The sequence below is a fragment of the Patella vulgata genome, chromosome 5, assembly GCF_932274485.2.
Source record: "Patella vulgata chromosome 5, xgPatVulg1.2, whole genome shotgun sequence".
Taxonomy (NCBI): Eukaryota; Metazoa; Mollusca; class Gastropoda; family Patellidae; genus Patella; species Patella vulgata.
This window is the reverse complement of record NC_065883.2, coordinates 45,281,836-45,302,839: the sequence shown is the minus strand read 5'-3', so window position 1 is coordinate 45,302,839 and position 21,004 is coordinate 45,281,836. Positions and strand designations below refer to the sequence as shown.

At 38.8% G+C, this 21,004-nt stretch overlaps 1 protein-coding gene across 2 annotated transcripts in view; it reads right to left on the bottom strand.

Annotated features, from left to right (window-relative positions):
- Nucleotides 1-459: 459 nt before the first annotated feature.
- Nucleotides 460-21,004, bottom strand: part of LOC126820260 (uncharacterized) — a 251,463-nt gene continuing 230,918 nt past the window's right edge. For both annotated transcript variants that reach the window (XM_050548102.2, XM_050548101.2), the window contains one exon: nucleotides 460-3,490. In XM_050548102.2, coding sequence (XP_050404059.2) covers nucleotides 2,594-3,490 — 897 coding nt within the window. In that variant the 3' untranslated portion in view covers nucleotides 460-2,593. The remainder of the gene's footprint in view (nucleotides 3,491-21,004) is intronic.

Sequence of the window (21,004 nt, the reverse complement as noted above, 5' to 3'; positions counted from 1 at the left end):
AACAGTTTGCTTATCCAGCGGTTGCCAGGCAAGATAGACAGAGAACAAGATAAAATCAAAAGCGATTTTACGTAAAACTAGGGGCCATAATCCGGGAAGCTACGATCCGATACGCGCAAGTTTCAATGAAATCGGATAAGAAATGTGACCTCAAAACAGGGTCCCAACCTATCTGCGCACGGGGAGTTGTCATTTTGTCGGGCAGTCTCTACGACTGTCTGACCATGTGCAAACATTGCTACAACGTATGATAGTAACATCTCACAGTATCAGCGATATAACGTCATACAAAACGTCACTAGAACGATATTAATTAATGTTTAGTAACGTTTCACAGTATCAACGATATAATGTCATAAAAAACGGGGTTGAAACATTAATCTAATGTTTTACTGCTACGTTTGCTTATGATATAAGATGTAAAGAATGTGTAAAATAGAAATACAAAGTTTTAGAAACTTTATTGGAATGGTTTATTTGTCGTTTAATTTTAACGTTTTTAGATTGGGAAAACAGAACGTTTTGAAAACTGAAATCAATATAACGTCACAAACAAATATATTACTACCGTTCAAAGAATCATAAGTTAAAACGCTAGAATAGTTACGTTAGAAGAACATAATTACTGACGTTTACAGGTTGTCTGACGAGGCTTGGGAAATAACGTTCGGTCATTGTTGAATGAAAGTCAAATTAAAACGTCAAAAGATAACATTCTGGCGATGTTTCTGGAACGTTTATAAAAAAGTACAATCTATCTCTGAACCCTTTTCGAACGTTTGGAGAACGTGCTTAAAAAAACATTCTGAACGCAACCATATTAGAACCAATTACGAATGTTGTCAAAACGTTTTGTGTTTGCTGGGTTTATACTAAAGTTCTGGGTGAGTAGCGTGAGGTATGCAATTTAGATGCACGGATTCAAGCAAATATATAAAATTTGGGATTTTTTCTTCTATTTTGCGACCAATTATTTTACGCCCCCTGTACGAGTGCGAAAGCACGAGGGTAATATCTATATATACGCAATACAGACACTTAAAATACAGACACTATCCAACACGGGCATTTCAATGAAATACGTCACGCGGGTCGAATATTATTTTAGTTTAAACAATATTTTATTCATTTGAAAAGGATTGAACAACAGGCAAAGCCTATATAAGGTTTTTTCCCAAGGATACAGAAAATAAAAAGCGATAAATGTAACATATACATAAAAATAAAAATAAATATAATACATTGTAAAACCGAACTATATACAGTTTCATGTGGAAATGATATATACGAAGTATAGTTGATGCAATCATTTTATATTATACAACAATATGAGTACTTTTAATAAAATAATGGAATGCTTCAAAAATCCAGATATTGGAGGTGTTCGAAAGATCTGTAGAGCCATTTAAAATTAGATCTAGATTAATAGTTTCTGTGAATACCTTTAATGAATTTAATAGTTCGATTCTCAGATGGACAAGAGAAGAACAAGTGGAAGTTATCTCCATCCGAAGAATTGCATTTTGGACATTTTTTTGATTCAAATAGGTAGTTGTGGAAAAGATGATTATTGAGATTACTAGATTTATTTCTTAGTTGGCAGTGAATGATATTTTCCTTACGGTTTCCATAATGAAAGTAACTAGGTTTTTTTATGTTAAAACCTCAAACACTCAAACATCGCACAAGAATAAAGTAATTTATATGTGGTTTTCGGTTTTACATGTTACATTATCACATGTTTCGTGTATGATGAATGGTATTCATTTAAAATGATCCACGTAGCCGCTTACAGCAATATGCGCTTAAATTACAGAGCAAACGTACACAAAAACATATTTAGTAATTTTAAGTTGCCAAGTTGAAATGTCGATACTAAGTCGAAATGTGTCGAAGTTTTAAGATAAAAAGTCTAAGTTAATATGTTGAAATTTAAAGTAAATATGTTGAAATAATTGTAAAAGATACGGACGTAAAGCGTGGAAATACGCCAGCTCAGCAGCTGTCTCAGCGGCAGGATGTCCAGAAGGAAAACTTGGATGTTGAACAGATTTAATACGGATCTAGGATCTAAACGTCGCAGAACTCTGCGGTCATGACCGCAACTCTCCCTACCGAATGTAAAAAAAATGTTAATAATTGTAGTCTGTATTGCGTTAACAAAAAAAAAAGTAAAAAAAGAAAGATTATACAACTAATGATATCAATTCTAACATATTTAAAATAGCGCAAAAATACATAAAATATAGCAAGAGATCTTAACATTAAAAAATATATTTACAATATGTAATTTTCTTTCTATTTTCATAACCTAAAACGAAAATGTAATAAATATCTTACCATTACACTCCAAGAAATGTATATATGTTTGTAACTTACTGCCTATACATATGTCTGTCATTGTTTATTGTAAACATAAGATTTAACTATCTTATATGTTTGGAGAAAACTTACGTAGACCCTTGCCTGCTGTTCAATCCAATTCAGTTGATTGATTATATTATTGTTTAAACAACAACTAATTCTAATAAATAGTTATGGACAAATAACAAATTAGGACAATATGATGGAAAACGTTTAGAAAAATGACACTTTACAGATCATTGTCACCAGAACTATTTTCACCGCTACTGTCACTAATTGAGTTAGTAAAATCGAATGTGTTGCTTTTAAGAAACATGTCGATAAAATGATTAAGTTCTTCATCATAACCGATCACAGTATCCACTGGTCCTTCATCCCCCGAGTTTTTGTTTTTATTAAGTAGGGTTAAGCTTTGGTGTGGGGAATGATCTCTGTTGCTTTCGGTGTTTCTGTCCAAAGAATCCAACTGCAATGTGTTTCTCTTCGTGCTCGAATTGTCCATACTGTAAATCAATTGATGGAGTTTAGCAAGCCCTTTGACATTAGCCACCCTTAGATGATTACCCGTCTCCGAAATATTCATTTTAGAAGAGGGTATCTTACTTCCAAGACACGTATTTGTTGTTTCTCTATTGTTTCCTGAATATCCTTCTGAATTAGGACTTGGTTTAAAATTTATAATTTCTGTACTGGTCAAATCATCTAATTCTTTTGAAGCGTCTGGGTTACAAGCTAAAGACTGATATTCAAACAAAGATTTTTCAGAAATATCGTTTTGTTTCGAAATCATAGTACACTTTCTTGGGTTATTGGCCAGTGTTCTGTTTCTTTTCTCTTTTGAAGTCGCTGTAAAATTTGTTCCAATTGGTACTTCTTGGACAGAATGCTTTTCGGCCGATTCTAAGCTCATAGATCGTGTCTGCCACATAATGGAGGATGTATGGTGGCTAGCTGCTTGGTCATTGTGCATTTTCTGAACAATTCGCATATTTATATCCGATTCTGGTACTCTAACTTTGGCATTGTAAGCACGTATTCTGACATATGTCTCTAGTTGACTGATCCTTTTCTTAGCCTGTTTAAGTGCTAAATCTTTGGTCAACAAATTCTGTTCCAATATTCGACACTGAAAGTAAAATGGCGGAGTTATTATTATTCATAGTTTACTACATTCCTGTAATGTTAGATAAGAATCCATCTAGTAACCTAAAAGATATTGCCGCTAAAACTACCGGAAGCCTGCCATTTGAGAAAACAAACGATTCTAAGCCCATAGATCGTTTCTGCAACATAATCGAGTAGGTATGGTGGCTAGCTGCTCGGTCATTGTGCATTTTCTGAACAATTCGCATATTTATATCAGATTCTGTCTGGTACTCTAACTTTGACATTGTAAGCAAGTATTCCGATATATGTCTCTAGTTGACTGATCCTTTTCTTAGCCTGTTTAAGTGCTAAATCTTTGGTCAACAAATTCTGTTCCAATGTTCGACACTGTAATGTTAGATAAAAATCCATTGAGAATCTAAATTTGACACTTCAAGGAAGGGTTGATGAAAACTTCCGCGCTGGTTTATCCTATCCATGTTTGCAATGAGACGTCTTAAACATATGAACGTCAAAAGTTCTCAAATTACAGAATATTTTGAAAAATATAAACTATTAAATGAATTTCAATTCTGGTTTTGGAAAAAAAAATCTTTTATGTGCCACAGCCTTATTGGGAATTACTGATAACGGGCGAGCAGTAACCAACATGCTTAATGTGTCACAGCCTGTAATCGTTGGGGTAATCGTCGATGGGCGCGTGTAATGTTCTCAGATGAGTCCAGATTTACTCTGGATTGGCGTGTTCGCATTTGGCGGATATGTAAATAAGCGCCATGTGCCGTCATGCTAACGTTAATGTCAGACATCATGACAAAATCAGGCGTAGGTCGTTATGGTGTGGGGAGGAATCACAATGACTGACAGAACGGACTTGCATATTTTTCAAGGAAGGGTCACTGGTGTGTACTACCATGGCCACATCCTGGCACCGATAGTTCCTCATTCTACAGGTCGACGTTTCATCTTTCAAGATGATAATGCCCGTGCCCACCGCTTGTGTCGTGAATGACTACCTCCAGCGTCCATATGCCTTGGCCAGCCATGAGTCCTGACCTTTCCCCGATAGAGCATGTATGGGACATGTCGGTAGACGTGTTCGTCAACGTCAACGTCAACCGACAACACTGCAAGAATTGGCCGTGGCACTGCAAGATGAGGATTGGTGGAGCAATTACTCATTATTTAGACAAAATTCAAAAACGTCCATTTTCACTTTTGACAGTGTATCTCTTTTCGAGTAAAATGGGGCCGTCAGATAAGGCAGCCTTCGGGTGCGCTTGTATGGTCACGACTATACGGCAGAGTATAATTCACTACATCCGAACGGAAGCTAGTTCGATCATAGTCGTCAAAATGGTCGCCGTTCTCTTAATGAATTGCTACAAAACCTTTTACTTAACGAAAACGCAATTTTTCTTAATGAAAGCTTTGGATATGACCACATCATTCCTTGGAGAAAAATTCCCGGAACGTTTGCCAAAAGTTTCTCACCCTGCTGAAAAGGCTGTACTAGAAGTAGAATATATGATAACGACGATTTCAAGAAATCTACTGACAGTTGAGTTAGTGACCGAGTTATCTCCAGACAATAAAATAAACAAATCAACTGTATATCCAGAGTTTAATTACAGTTACATAATTTATATTTACAATGTATATCAAACTGATGTATTTAATGAACAAAATCGTTTGTTTGTGTTACTGTTTTTCCAAATAAAATTCACAAATGGATGAAATATTTTTACTATAATACTGTCACTTTCACAATTTCAGTCTGACATCAGCCTTGGTGGATTTAATCCTTGGTCGAATTGATTGACAAAACATGATTATCCACTCTATATAATATGGAAACTACTTAAATATGTTATGTGAATTTAAATAAGTCTCAGGTTCTGGGGCAACATTGGTAGTATACGTTCTATCTTCATATAACAATTTCATAACAACATATGTTTTGTCGCGGGACGCCATTTTAAATCTGACTTGACCAGCCTCAACCGACCTCGAAAGGTGGGTTAATCATGGTCGCGACTATAGTCTAACCATTTCAAGTTCGGGTGCGCATGGTCGAGACCTAGTTGAACTATGGTTAAACATCTGGACGAGCCGAAGGCGGCCTAAGCCGCTCATATGAACTGTTTATGTTCATGTGTAGGCAATTGGCCTATTATTAACATACACTGGTTACTTCTAATAAAAACATCAGTGCATTTCCCCAGTTTATATATTGTTTCTAAATATCCCCTACTTATTTTTTGAAGAGTACTACTCAATATCTGAGGCCATATGTACTTGTGATCCTAGCTATTTCTTCCACTAGTAGGCAGGGTAAGTAACCTGGATGAATTTAAATAAAAAATACATTCGTGGATCCCCAATACCCCCACACCAATTAATAAATACGTCAACATAAACAGAAATGCCCGATTGCAGAGAACGTTTCTAATTTATCAAATAATCAAAATAAAATTTTAGAGGCATGGCCGAGGTTTCTCTACAAACCTATCAAAAATTTCAACATTTTCAATTACCAAGTGTATTGTTTTGTTAACCTATCAAAAATTTCAACATTTTTAATTACCAAGTGTATTGTTTTCCTAGCACAAGAATGGAACACTGTTAATAGAATGTGCCAAAGAACAGCATGCTACCATGCTATTAAAATCATCGTCTTTGGCATATCGTGTAGAGGAGTAATTCGCTGCCGGGACCTTGAAGGCAGGAGTGAGGATGAAATGGTGGAATCAGTGTTCGCTAAAGAGATACAGTACTTATATACATTCCCAATTTTGATCGTCGCGAAATTCCGAAGACTCTCAAGGCCAGTAGCAGTTATAATTGCATGAGACGACATCGTACCTAGATGGTATTTTTAACAGTTTTCATTGCATGAGACCACATCGTACCTCGGTATTTTTAACAGTTTTCATTGCATGAGAGTACATTATACCTCGGTGACCTCTTTAACTATATTGATGGTCTTTTTAACAGAGGGAGAGAGAGAGATGGGGTTTAATGTCCACTCAACAGGTCATTTCGGGACTAACGTATGGTTTAATTTCATTTCAATAGTTCGCTTGCGCGTAGAGGTCTTTAGCAGTGGGAGGACCCGGAGAAAACTCACGAGGTTCAACAGGCGACCCTACTCTTTGTCACGTACACCGGGGAATCGAAGCCACGCCAGTTGACTCAATGACAAACTTTATGATACAGCGCGCACACGCTAACCATTCAGCCATCCACCCACTCCTAATCTTGATGGCTCTTTAACAGGTAAAATTCACGAGGTTCGACAGGCGGCCCTACTCTTTGTCAAGTACAACCGAGGAATCGAAGCCACGCCAGTTGACTCAATGGCAGACTTTATGACGACCGAGAATATGTGAAACCATTGAAGGATGTCTAACCGTATCCGCACAGCTTGAAGCTTGTGACATTGCCAGCATGCCAGACCCTGTCAAAAGCTTTACTTATGTCACAGAACACTGCTCTCGTGTAGAATCCCTGGTCAGTGGCTTGACAAAAGAACTGTGGGATATCGACAAGTTTGTAAACACTAGAATCCCCATGCAAAAAGCCGTTCTGGACGTTAGTTAGAACAGAATTCTCCCTTAGGAAGTTGAAGATATTTTTATCAATGCATTTTTCGAATATTTTAACTAAGATAAGGGCCTGTAATTCCCGCAGTCAGATGGGCCACCTTTTGTTTTATTATTGGTAAATTTCCAGATACTTGGTACTGTTTTCGATAAGAGGGAATGGTTAAATAATTTACATTAGAGGTTCAGAATTAGTTTTATTAGTTTTTCGCTATCGGGTCCATTGGTTTTAGGGGAATCAATAGTAGTAATGGTATCTTCAACTTACTTCTGGCTGAGGGTAATGTTAGTTAGAGAGTTGGGTATTATTTCTTGTGCAGGAATTTGTGCATTGTCGTTTTCTATGTTAAATTGGCTTATAAAGAAGGTAGTTACATTTGTCAGATGGTGTGTGATATGTAGTGTTGTTTACTGATAGAGGGGGTAGTTCATTGCTAGTGCCAGCACGGTTCTTTTTCATAAATAGTTGACAGCCCCCCCCCCCACCACACAGTTTTTAATTCCAAAGATATTGCAATTATTGATTTTGTTGTCGATTTTGTCAAAATATTCCTTTTTGAAATTTCTGATTAGGTTTATATATTCGTTTCTAATAGTTCTAAATTTATGCCAATCTGATTCTAAAATTCTTTTAACTGGCTTCTTAGCTATTTCATTTTTCTTTCTACTCAACTTTCGAATCGCATTATTCATCCATGGTTGGTATTTGTGTCTGATAATTACTGATTTTATTAGGAATGTGTTTTTTTCGCTGGCCTTGTCAGCTCACTTGTGAAGTTAACACAAGGTTCTGATAAGCTATAGAAGGTTGAGGAAATTATATTTAATACACTATTTAATTCCGATATGAGTTCAATGTATGTAGTCTTGGGTTCTAAACCTTGGGCAATATGCATGTAAACTACGCTTAATCGTCCAGTTAAACTATTTGTATCGTTTATGCGGGCGTTTATAGATCTACGGTTAAATAAGACATGTTTATTAGTGGAATTTAAAATGGACAACCCGTTTTTGAAAACATGAATGATTTTGGTTTGGGAATTTCGTAGAAGTTTGACGTTAGCGCGGATGTCGTCAACGTCTGCCTCATTAACCCACCGAATAAGGATGAGAAAACGCCACCTAGATTTAATAAACTACGCTTTTTGCGATCAGAGCCTATAGATTTTTTTTATTTCTTTAAACATTTACGTGAAACAAGAGAAATTAAATCAGTATTATGCCAAATGTAATTGCGTAAGGTGGTTAGATAATTGGTTATATCCCAGGGGTCTGTTTCACGAAATTTTAACTAAGATAAAATCCAAATTTTAGAAATTTGATTGGATAATATTAGACTGATTGTAGAGCTTAGCCAATCAAAATTGAAGTATCTACTAAAATTTGGATTTTATCTTTAGTTAAAATTTCGTGAAACAGGACCCAGAGCTAAAAGAATACGGTGCGCTGCATCATTTACGGTAAAGGGAACTTCGAGCGAGGATATATAGTGTTTGAAATTCGACATAGTAGCTCGGTAGTACCCCTGTTTCCTTGAAGTTTTGACCTTTATACAGGATCACCGACTTCAAAATTTTGATCCACTGCCCTTCTATTGAAATATTCCTTATTCCTTTCAAGACTATCTATCAAGTTTTTTCTAACATGGCCAAACGCGTGATTTAGACGCTGAAGCATCGTTGGAACATAGTCAGCCCCATAAAATATACTCTTAAAAAAAGTAGAGGATATTGAAATGCAAATACCTATGCAGGTTGTGATATGATAAATAGTCATGGACAGTTGACATGCTTTGAGAGTATGTTCACAGATGAAGAACTTATCGCCCCAACAGAACCACTGAGCCGGGGGGGGGGCAGTAGTAAAAAAACATCATACGTCAAGTCGAAAAATATGCACTGGACCTGGGTAGACCACCCACCTATTAAAATCTTGCGTAAAAATATATGCACCATCATTTTTAAGAAAGACCACCCTAAAATCTTGCGCAATAAAATGTGTTCTTCACAGTTGCTTAATTGACCACCCAAAAATCATGCACAAGAAAATGTGTTCCTCACAGTTGCTTATTAGACCACCCTAAAATCTTGTGCAAGAAAATATGTTTCTTGAAATATCTCATTTTAGACCACCCAAAAGTATTTATATTGAGTTGATGTTCGACAAAATTCTGAGTCTGAATTATTAGCAAAGATAGTCTAAGACTGCCCATATGCAGAGACAGGCTAAAATATAGGCTTGTACCTATTCATTTATTGTGCTTTCCCATATCCACTCAAATCTACTGATCACAGGTTGACCAATTTTGACCAGAGAGTGAAGAAGTAAAAGATTACCCAAATCTCATCTCGGCATGCTGCGGTGTTGTGAATAAAAAAGATGTTGACCCTCTCCACACGAGTGGGCTGGCAAACCAAATTGACAAAGACAACAGTCGTTCAAATCACGGGATAACACTTGAATGAAATGATGTAAATAAACATATACAAGAAACAGGAGTTACAGTACAAACATAAACAAGTTGACAGTTTTCTTTGTTGACAGTTCTAATTCAAAGTTCATGGTTCACAGAGTTCACGATGTCTATGGTGATCCTCCATGTTAGAAAGCATGGGTTTTCACGAAATTAAAGTTCACTTTCCCGGAGGAATTATAAAGTTAATCACAGTCCCTTAAGTATCACAATTGTCCTAAAAACATAGTTACCAAACACCACCTCCGAGACAGGGAAAGAACCAGTATCGACACGGCATTGTAACATGCTTAAGGGTGAATCTTGCGTTTTGATTAGTGATTAGACACTGTCGATTGGACAATATATAACACCCCTCTGTTTTAGCAAATCGAATAACTGCGTATATAAATATTACAATGTACTTTTTTTTAATTTTGTGCTCAGCCATCTTCCTCAACTCAAATCTTTATTGACAAATATCTTCAAGAAATTCTGCTCAAATTACCATCACACTATTTTCAAACTTCATCCAAACACATCTCTGAAATATATAAAACAGAAGAAAATCAGTCATAAACAGGCATCATAAATTTTTCGTAACTAAGCAGTGTGGACAATTTTGTTTTGTTTTTTTGCACTCTGCGGTGTTTACTTTAAAGTGGACAATTTAAATCAAAGTTTGCCCAAATTCTGAATAACATGATCCGCCTGATAATGAGTCATTAGTCTCAAGAAATTGTTTGAAAATATAGCCAAACGGGGAGGTGATATAGCAGCTGATTTGGGCCTAGGATAACGGGAAATTATGCTAAAATTGACAATGATTGACAACACGTCAGAACGATATTCATAGCAACCACTTGAATCCTAGGCATCACATAGTTTTATGGGGTATTCTGAGGGATGTATGCAAGAACTGCTCTTCTCTGAACAAGAACTAGCAATAAAATTGTGTTGACGGTCTGCAAATAAAATAATAAAGGCTAAAAACTCACCCATGTTAAAGTTATCAAAACTTCGAAAGTGTAGCCATCATTGTTGCCGGTTGTTGCCAAGAGTTATCCCTGTGTAGTCTCGGTTAACAGGCCGTAACTAATTCATTCACGACTGGCACTACCGGTCAAAAAGGCCACAATAAGGCTAATTTACTAATCTTTTTAAAAATCTTCAAACGTTAAAAATATTTTATTTGAAATATTCGAATAGCATTTTCTTTCATGATTTATTTACCAGCGACCAATCAAAGCATATTTTCCATGATCATTCTCTATTGAAAGAGTAGAGCCGTAGTTTCTAGAACTGCCCTTGTTATTATTCTATAGAATTCAGATTTTGTTGCATTTGTCCGACATGATATCTAATCGTATAATACCCAAATGACCTAACGTCAACTCATTTGGAGCTCAAAACAGCGCATTTATTGTAATTACTGAGGCAAAAAGTAGGATATAGCTTTCAATTTTATATCCCTATTTTTTGTAGATGTATATGTACGTAAACTATAATTTTGGATACGCTCTAAAATACGATTCTATTTTGATGGAGTTGTTATTGATATGAACTGAAATATTTCGTATCCCGTTTCATGCAATTTTCTTGCAGGGACCCATTAGACCACCCAATTTTCTTATCCAGAAATGCTTTTTTTCTTTCAGAACTCTGTTAGACCACCCAATTTTCTTACCCGGAAATGCTTTTTTTCTTTCCAGAACTCTGTTAGACCATACCTAATTTTCTTACCCGGAAATGCTTTTTTTCTTGCAGAACTCAGTTAGACCACCCAATTTTCTTACCCGGAAATTCCTTTTTCTTGCAGAACTCAGTTAGACCACTTAATTTTCTTACCCGGAAATGCACTTTATCTTGCACTTTTTTCGACTGGCAGACCCACCCCACCCCTAGTTGCTGTTTGTATTTTTTTTTACAGTTGCCACCTGACCCCCTGACTGAGCTGCATGTGCGACACGCAATAGCGCCATACACGTGGGAGGGATTCATTGTCAAATTTGACACTTCAAGGAAGGGTTGATGAAAACTGCCGCTTGCTGGTTTATCCTATCCATATTTGCTTGTCTATCGGTTCTTGCATAAGATTTCCTGTTTAGCGTATCTAAACGTGTTAAGCGTGTGTTACGTTTATTTTGATCGGGAGACAACCGACAACACTGCAAGAATTGGGCGTGGGACTGCAAGAGGAGTGGGTCATATTGCCCCAAATCGTGATTGGACGGTTGATTAGGGGCATGCCACGACGAATTGCTGTATGTCTGAGGATTGGTGGAGCATTACTCATTATTAAGACAAAATCAAAAACGTCCATTTTCACTTTTGACAGTGTATCCCTTTGCGAGAGAAACGAGGCCGTCACATAAGCCGCCCTTATGAACTGTTTATGTTCATGTGTAGGCAATTGGCCTGTTATTAACATACACTGGTTACATCTAATAAAACAGCAGTGCATTTCCGCAGTTTTGTATTGTTTCTGAATATCCCCTACTTTTTTTGGAGAGTATATTTCAATATGGGACGCAATAGGGCAATATAGGACGCAATAGGGCAATATGAGATCCTTTCCGTAAACAAGAAAGTAAGGCGTATACTTCGAGCTTTCTTGGGTTGAAATGCGATAAAACATTGCAATTCCAGGAAGAAAAAGTATCCCAGTCGCAATGATTTTTGTTTATATATTTCGCCATCAGACATTTGATTAACCAGTCAGCATTAGTGCTTCTAGGGGCTTGCCTACAGTTCCGTGCAAAACATGTCTAAAGCTCGCCGTAACAGGCCCTTTCATTGGCTAATACCTCACACTATTCAGAACACGTCAATGATAACAACTCTTTCAGATCCTAGTGTAGTAAAGACAAGTAAAACAAAATTTTAAACTATAAAAACGAAACGAAATGGGATCTGTGTTTTAATCAGATAGAAAATATTCTTAATATCAACCCCAACGTATATGGGCAATTGAAAAATCTCTTGTATCGAGTCTCCGGATGATGGATTGACTGGGACCAGTTTCAGAAAAATTTACAAATGTTGCCCCCTGCAAATAGTACATTAGAAAATAAGTTTAGTAAATTATTTTATATGGTTTGGTTCTTTCAGGTTACTGTTGGAACTGGTGACATCTCTCCTACTGCTACATCATCTGCAGCTACTGGTAGTGCTGCTTACATCCATCATCAATCTACTGCTACTACATCATCTGCAGCTATGGATATTGCAACTGCCACGCTGCCTCTTCCTTCTGTAACCGCTATTGGTAGCAACACCAGTGACATTAATGAATACCAATAATAGGCCTAGATCAGGTAATGATGATTACATGCGAATCTTGAACCAATTCCAGTATTCTAATTCTGATTTGTTTTGATGTAGGGTTTCAGCGAATTCTTAGCAACCTTCCTAAAGGTTTTGCATGTAATCACCATTACCTGATCTAGGCCTATTATTGATGTTACTGGTGGCGATACCAATAGCTGTTACAGAGGGAAGAGGCAGCGTGGCAGATGATGTAGTAGCAGTAGATTGATGACGGATGTAAGCAGCATTACCAGTAGCTGCAGATGATGTAGCAGTGAGAGGGGTGTCATCAGTTCCAACAGTAACCTGAAAAAACCAAACCACATAAAATAATTTACTAAAATTATTTTCTAAGTATTTGCATGGGTCCCTGTTACCAGCCAGTCCATCAGTCGGAGACTCGATGCAAGAAAATTTTCAATGGCCCATATACTTTGGGTTGATATCAACAATATTTTGAGAGGTGGCCCCTGATAGAAATGCCTTTCATATACAAATTTAGTTTTAAAGGGCGTGGCAAGATTTATTTTGGGCTCTGAAAATGATCTCATGATGAAGTTTAAATTTTGACCCTACGTCATATCATTTTGACAGCCCATTTCCTCATTATGGACAGCATAATGTTTACATCCTTTTGGAATATTCCATTTGAGACCCTGGCGGTAGCGATGGGAAGCACATGTCACCTTTCCATCTAGAATCGACTTATCAAGATCAAAAATCCCACTTCGTCAAGAAATCAGCTCCCATTCGGTTTTCAATTCACTTATTGCTATGTAATGTGTTAAAGGACGGGCCTTAATGTCCTTAGTACACTTTGTCAATCTATTAAGTCCATTCATTGCTCATATCTGGGATATGTACCACATTCTGCGGTCACGGACGCGGCCATCATGGATTGGATACCAATCATCATCAAAGAGACTAGTTTTGCTCGAGCAGGTTTCAAGCTGCTACCTGCGAGCGCTGGCGAATGATTTGGTGAAGAAACGGATAAAGCTGGCTTACCCTGAATGAAAGTAGTTGGCCATTTCATAGAGAATGAGAGATTACAATAGGGAAAATTCACCAACTTTGACTTATGATTTCGCATTACATTATTGCTATGTAATGTGTTAAAGGACGGGCCTTAATGTCCTTAGTACACTCTGTCAATCTATTAAGTCCATTCATTGCTCATATCTGGGATATGTACCACATTCTGCGGTCACGGACGCGGCCATCATGGATTGGATACCAATCATCATCAAAGAGACTAGTTTTGCTCGAGCGGGTTTCAAGCTGCTACCTGCGAGCGCTGGCGAATGATTTGGTGAAGAAACGGATAAAGCTGGCTTACCCTGAATGAAAGTAGTTGGCCATTTCATAGAGAATGAGAGATTACAATAGGGAAAATTCACCAACTTTGACTTATGATTTCGCATTGATTGAATAGAGGTGACAGATTTTATTTCTTATATCGATAGAGGGAGTCGCGCTGTGCATAAAACCATTTCGATATTTTGACCTACTCCCGCATCATAGAAAATAGAGCTAATTTTCGCAGGTTTATATTTTCGGTTTTAGTCGCCATATGTTACAATTTTGCTGATCATTACTCCCAGAGAATAGATGCGACTTCATGGTCTTCACACTGGGGCACAGGAAGACCACCACTAACACCACCAATCACCACCATTTCCATCCAAATCCTAAACTCGCTACAAATAGTTGGCTGAAAATTGACCAAAAATGACCTGAAAAATGGCAAAATTGGCCAAAAATCACCCAGAGACTGTTTCTTAATAATGGTGAAATTTTGAGATCGGCCCTCCTGGCTGTGAAGTAGTCTTGGGGAGTCCATAAAATCCCAACGAGATGAACTTGATCTGCCGACCCCCACCTTCCCACCTTCTCCATGGTTTTCTCGTGGAATGACTCTTAATTGTTCACGCCAGACAATAATTAATCTTAGAATGAGAGTGCGTCAAACTGGAACTATTGCCGACCGCCCAAGGGCTGGAACGCCACGCGTGACGTCACTCCAGGAAGATCAAGCAATACGATTACGTCATCTTAGAAACAGATTTGTCACTGCAACCTCCACAAGTAGGGAGATGTTTGGTGGAAGGGTGACGTCACTCCAGGAAGATCAAGCAATACGATTACGTCATCTTAGAAACAGATTTGTCACTGCAACCTCCACAAGTAGAGAGATGTTTGGTGGAAGGGTAACTGCACAAACTGGGCCTGGACTAACGTTTCAACAAGACAATGCTCGACCCCATACAGCAATTGCTACTTGTGGAGGTTGCAGTGACAAATCTGTTTCTAAGATGACGTAATCGTATTGCTTGATCTTCCTGGAGTGACGTCACACGTGGCGTTCCCGCCCTTGGGCGGTCGGCAATAGTTCCAGTTTAAAGCACTCTCATTCTATTGTCTGGCGTGAACAATTAAAGGCTCTTGCAACAGTGACCACAGACTGGCCAGCATAGAGCCTACGTTCTACATTTGAAAGGCGCGGCATTTTCTAACAAAGATGAAAATAACAATTTTAATTTGTTTTTTCCAGTTCAAGTTACGTGTGCGTGTTCAGTTTAAGCAAACTTGCATCGATTGACCTCACGAGTTTGTGTTTGCACGTGTTTTTCAGGTTTTTCATCTTTATATGCTCAAAAGTCACGTGATCCACGTGACTTTACAATTTTATGAAATTAAAGGCTTCTTACTACTTACTATCGTTAGAAACACATTAAAACATATTTGACTTACCAGAAAAAAAAAATTGTTCAAATTCATCAGTGTCAAGTTTTTAATTTGGCTGAGTATAGTTTTAAATTGAAAAATTAACATTACACAATATACTATATTGTGTAATTAATAAACCTCAAAGTTCAATCGATTTCCCTTTGTTTCATGCGTGTTATATTTCTAGTTGCACTCTGTCACGTTACCAGTCATATTGTGAAATCAGTACCCGTATATTATGCAATACTATGAACTATTGTTTTACACATTGCTCCCAAACGCAAAAAATATCGGCCCGTATGCACAAAAAAAATTGCACGAGATGCACATGAAAAACCCAATATTCACGTGCAGCATTGTGTGTGAGCCTTTTAAAAGCATGTTTTCAACTTAATGTGCAGTACATGAACTGTGAAACGTCAATCTGTCGTAATTGTTGTTGGTTGGACGTGTGAAGGAATCGAGCTAGAGATGCCGAGACTTACTGAAAATCAACGGAATGAAGCCATGGGAATGTCCCGGGCTGGCATGTCTACACGTGCTATTGCCGGACACTTCAATTGTCATCAGTCCACTATTGTAAGGTTGGTGGAACGTGTTCGAGTTACTGGATCAACACGTGACCGTCAACGTCCTGTTCCACAAAGCGTTTACAGCCCAGCCCCAAGACCGCTACATCCGGGTCAGTCATCTGCGTGACAGATTCCGCCCAGCGACTCGAACAGGTGCAGCAGTCGTCGGAAGACAAGGACCAGTAAGTGCCAACACCGTAAGACGTCGTCTAAGAGAAGTAGGAGCTATCCCCAGGGATCATCACCGTCAGCGGCGTTTGATATGGGCTCAAGGACATGCGTCTTCGAAACGAATCGATGGGGTGGGGGGGGGGTGTAATGGTGTGGGGAGGCTTCACATTTCATCACCGGACCGCCCTACACATTTGAAGAAGTCGCGTTAATGCTGTAGCCTACCGTGATGATGGCCCGTGGAGGACACACGCGCTACTGACATCTGTGTCGTACTTTTGGTTTTGACCCCTCTGACTTTGTACCCTTGATTTACAGATTAAACATCCATAAGTGTACAAATGTGTTGTTATTGATATGTTCCAATTTTAATATTGTTCACAATAAGAAGCAAAATAAATAAGATATGTTTACAAGATCATTTTGTTATACGAAAAACTAAGTGGTGCGTTTTCCATGGCGCTCAGTATATGAAACCGGAGCCTGGTTCTCTGTGTGCCTGGGTTAGGTTTAAGAATTTGGGGGAGAGGTTAAGTCTCCACATAAGAACTGACCTGATGAAAAATTAGTTCAGTATAACATGGTGTTTTCCGGTAGTTTTCGGGTTGTTTTCCGGTGTTTTCCGGTGTTTTCAGGTATATAGTATAGCCCCACTCTAATCAAATCATTCTAGAAAACGGCTTACTAAATGGATCAAAGGAACTTTTTCTGAAAAGTATTTTGACACATCAGTGATTAATTTATCACAATTTCCAAGACATTACGAGAAGGTTTGAGTCTGTACACAGTCTATACATCAGTATCTGGTGTGTCCACCGCGAGTTTCAATAACAGCAGCACACCGTCTGTACGTGGGGTTGACCAGACGATTGATGAACCACACTCTCAGAAAAGCCTGGCGCAATCCATCGGCTGTGTTTGGTCTCGGTATGACGTTATTAAGTCTCCTCTGAATTTCATCCCAAAGATTTTCAATAGGGTTTAAGTTCGGACTAAGGGCTAGCCAGTGCATAACGTTAACACCGTTCTGCTGTAGAAAATACCGAGTGTGGGCGTTGTCATACTGGAAAAAGTTGTTTCTATGACGTGCGAAATGTGGTATGACGTGGTGTCTGAGAGCTTGATCTATGTAGCGCATTGCAGTGATGCCGCCTCCTCTCCCTGGACCAAGATTTTGGAACACAACAGGACCCACTCTATGGTTCAGATCGATTTCACCCAAAACCATTATGCTTGGACCTCGACGCGAATCTCGTTAGATGGCACATTGGTCGGAATAACGGTGGTCACGTTGACGCCATATTCTGGTCCTGCCATCTGCAGTTGATACGCAATACCGACTCATCTGTGAACTGAACAGTTCTCCATTGCCTGTGTCGCCAGTTCTGGTGTTGTTGGGCAAACTGTAGACGTTCATATCGATGGCTAGGGGTGAGGATCGGTCCACGGTAAGGTCTACGCAATGGATGTTCTCTCTGGTGAGCCGTCGGCGCACTGCTGGGTCTTCCGTGTGTCCCCACTGTCTGACGTACTGTCTCAGATGACTGTTTTTCGATATTCACACTTGAATCTCGAAAAAATGAAATGGGGTTTAACGTCCTACTTACTGTTCTGCCCCGAACTGGGCTAATGAAGACGGACATACGCCATACAGTGTGCTATGAGAGAAATTTTGCCCGGACATCGGCACTACGGCCTACTCTTATATCGAATTCCAACTGTCAAGGGATCTTTAACGTGCACGACAATATTTACACTGGACCGCGGTTTTTCGTCCCATCCGTCCTGCATCACTGACAAGGGGGGAACCACGCCGTAAAATCTGGATGAACTTTCTCGGCCAATGCAATGATCGAACACCCGACCTCCAGGCTAGCAAGACAGCGTCTTACCCACATTAGCCGCCGTGACCTCCAATCTCGAAAAAACAGATATTGATGTATATCTACAGAATGTCTCCAAAACACATTTGATTAAATAAGTTTCCTAAAACGAAATAAAGATATCATAAATTCACATAAAAATTCCTCTATCTCCTTGTTCTTTGATATTGGCGAATGTCGAAAAACGATCTACTCAGACTTGAATCTGGAAAAAGCAGATATAATGGATGTATATCTACAGAATGTCTCCAAAATAAATTTAATTAAATCTTTGTCCTAAAACGTCCTTGTTTTTTCTATATTGGCGAATGTTGCAAAACGAGCTACTCGTTTTTCGATATTCAAACTTGAATCGCAAAAAAGCAGATTTGATGGATGCATATCTACAGAATGTCTCCAAAACACATTTGATTGAATACGTTTTCTAAAACGAACTAAATATGTCATAAATGACGATGCCTGAGCAGTGGATTCACATAAAAACTGCTCTTTCTACTTGGATTTTTTTTTATGTTAGCGAATCTCGAAATACGATCTACTCGTTTTTCAATATTCAAACTTGAATCTCAAAAAGGGAGATTTCTTGGATGTACCCAATTGATTAAACAAGTTTCCTAAAACGAACTAAAAATATTATACATGAGGATTCACATACAAAATGCTCTTTCTCCTTGAATTTTTTTTTATATTTGTGATAACATGTCCAACTTTACCTGAGCAATAAGGCTCTTTCCCAAACAGAGAATTAAACCCAGGAAATGTTCTCAAAAACGCAACCTTACTTCTGAGATGGTAATGTGTTCTCCATGATTGTCATGTAACTCATGCTGCACGTACTGTTCACCGGGACCAGCCGTATAAAAATGCACCAACATACTTGGTTGAATCGTTCACACTACAACCTCAGCAGCATGCCACGACTCACAACAGGTCAGAGGACCAAGCGCTTGGAAGACTCGACGCTGGCCACACTGCCCAAGCCGCTGCCAATCACTTCCAGATCAGCAACGCTTTCGGGCCACCAACACCACGGATGAGCGCCCCCGAACTGGTAGACCAAGGTTACCACAAGACTGCACGTGCAGAATCCCTTTACACAGGCATCTGAGACAGCACGTCACACAGTGGGAACACACGAAAGACCCATCAGTACCCATACAGTGCCGTAGACCTTACCGTGGACTGATCCTCACCCCTCGCCATCGACGTGAACGTCGGCAGTTTGCCCAACAACACCAGAACTGGCGAGACAGGCAATAGAGAACTGTTCTGTTCACAGAAGAGAGTCGGTATTGCGTATCAACTGCAGATGGCAGGACCAGAGTATGGCGTCAACGTGACCAGCGTTATTCCAGATGATTTTGGTTTAAACTAGTCTTTTATTAGGTATTCTGTAAATACTCACAATTTTATTTCTATCTATTTATAATGCTATTGAAGCTGTAATGTTTTATGTGCATATTTTGTATTTAGTGCGCTTGCGCTTGTGGGGTTCCAAAATCTTCGTCCAGGGAGAGGAGGCGGCATCACAGCAGTGCGCTACATCGATCAAGCTCTCAGACCCCACGTCATACCACATTTCGAACGTCATCGAAACAACGTTTTCCAGCATGACAACGCCCGTGCTCAGGACTTTCTACAGCAGAACGCTGTCAACGTTATGCACTGGTCAGCCCTTAGTCCGGACTTAAACGCGATTGAACATCTTTGGGATGAAATTCGGAGGAGACTTAAGCGTCAGGCTTTTCTGAGGGTGTGGTTCCAGGTGCCAATAGCGTTTATCAATCGTCTGGTCCACTCCATGTACATACGCTGCGCTGCTGTTATTGACACTCGCGATGGACACACCAGATACGGATCTATAGACTGTGTACAGACTCTAAGCCTTCTCGTAATGTCCTGGAATTGTGACGAATTAATCACCAATGTGTCAACATACTGTTCACAAAACATTGCTTTGATCCATTCATTAAGTCGTTTTCTAGAATGATTTGATTAAAGTGCCTTTCTGATTTTGCTGGTATATATGAGCCATTTTCCTGATGATGCTTGTTATCTTCTAACCAAGGCGATGACAGTTTTTAATGTACGTCACACGTATCTTGCACAGCTGCATTTAGATGGAGAGATGTTGAGGATAACTGTAATTTTAAGGATTCGACTTGTTTTTTTAACCTCAACTTGGACGATCTGCTCTATGAAAGGCTTAAAAGCATATTTAACTTGCCTGCTTGTGAACGGATAGGACAATTTAATGAGTAAGTGCCTCTACAGTTTTGTTAAAGATTGAATCTTCCGGTTCAGAATGAATATTTATTGATGGTATATGTGGGCCTTTTGCATTATTTTGGTCCATTACTGAAATCTAGTCTGTTCTTTGTCAACAGTACCAAGGAAGTTAATAAAGAGTTGGTTTGGTCAGCTTGTGACGTGTAGCACCATGCGCCTTTCTGTCTGACGTGGAGAGCGGACGTGAGAAAACCGGTCGCCACATCTTACATACGACCCATGCATCTTTTCTTACTACATATTTCTGTAGTTTTCTTAAGACGTTTGTCTTACCAGGAATAACAATGCAACAGTTCGCTTCTACATTTTATATATACTATTCAAAAAAAGTAGGGGATATTTGATTTTTAAGTGTTATTAAAGTCACCTAATGAAACTGACGAAGAAACAAATGACAAAATGAAATGAAGTTCACATTCATCGATTTATTCCAAATGATCGTTAGACTAAGTAAGGCACAGACTGACCATTATAAGGGTAAAATGATACCCGGGGTCAAACAGCAAAGTTACCACAGCATCA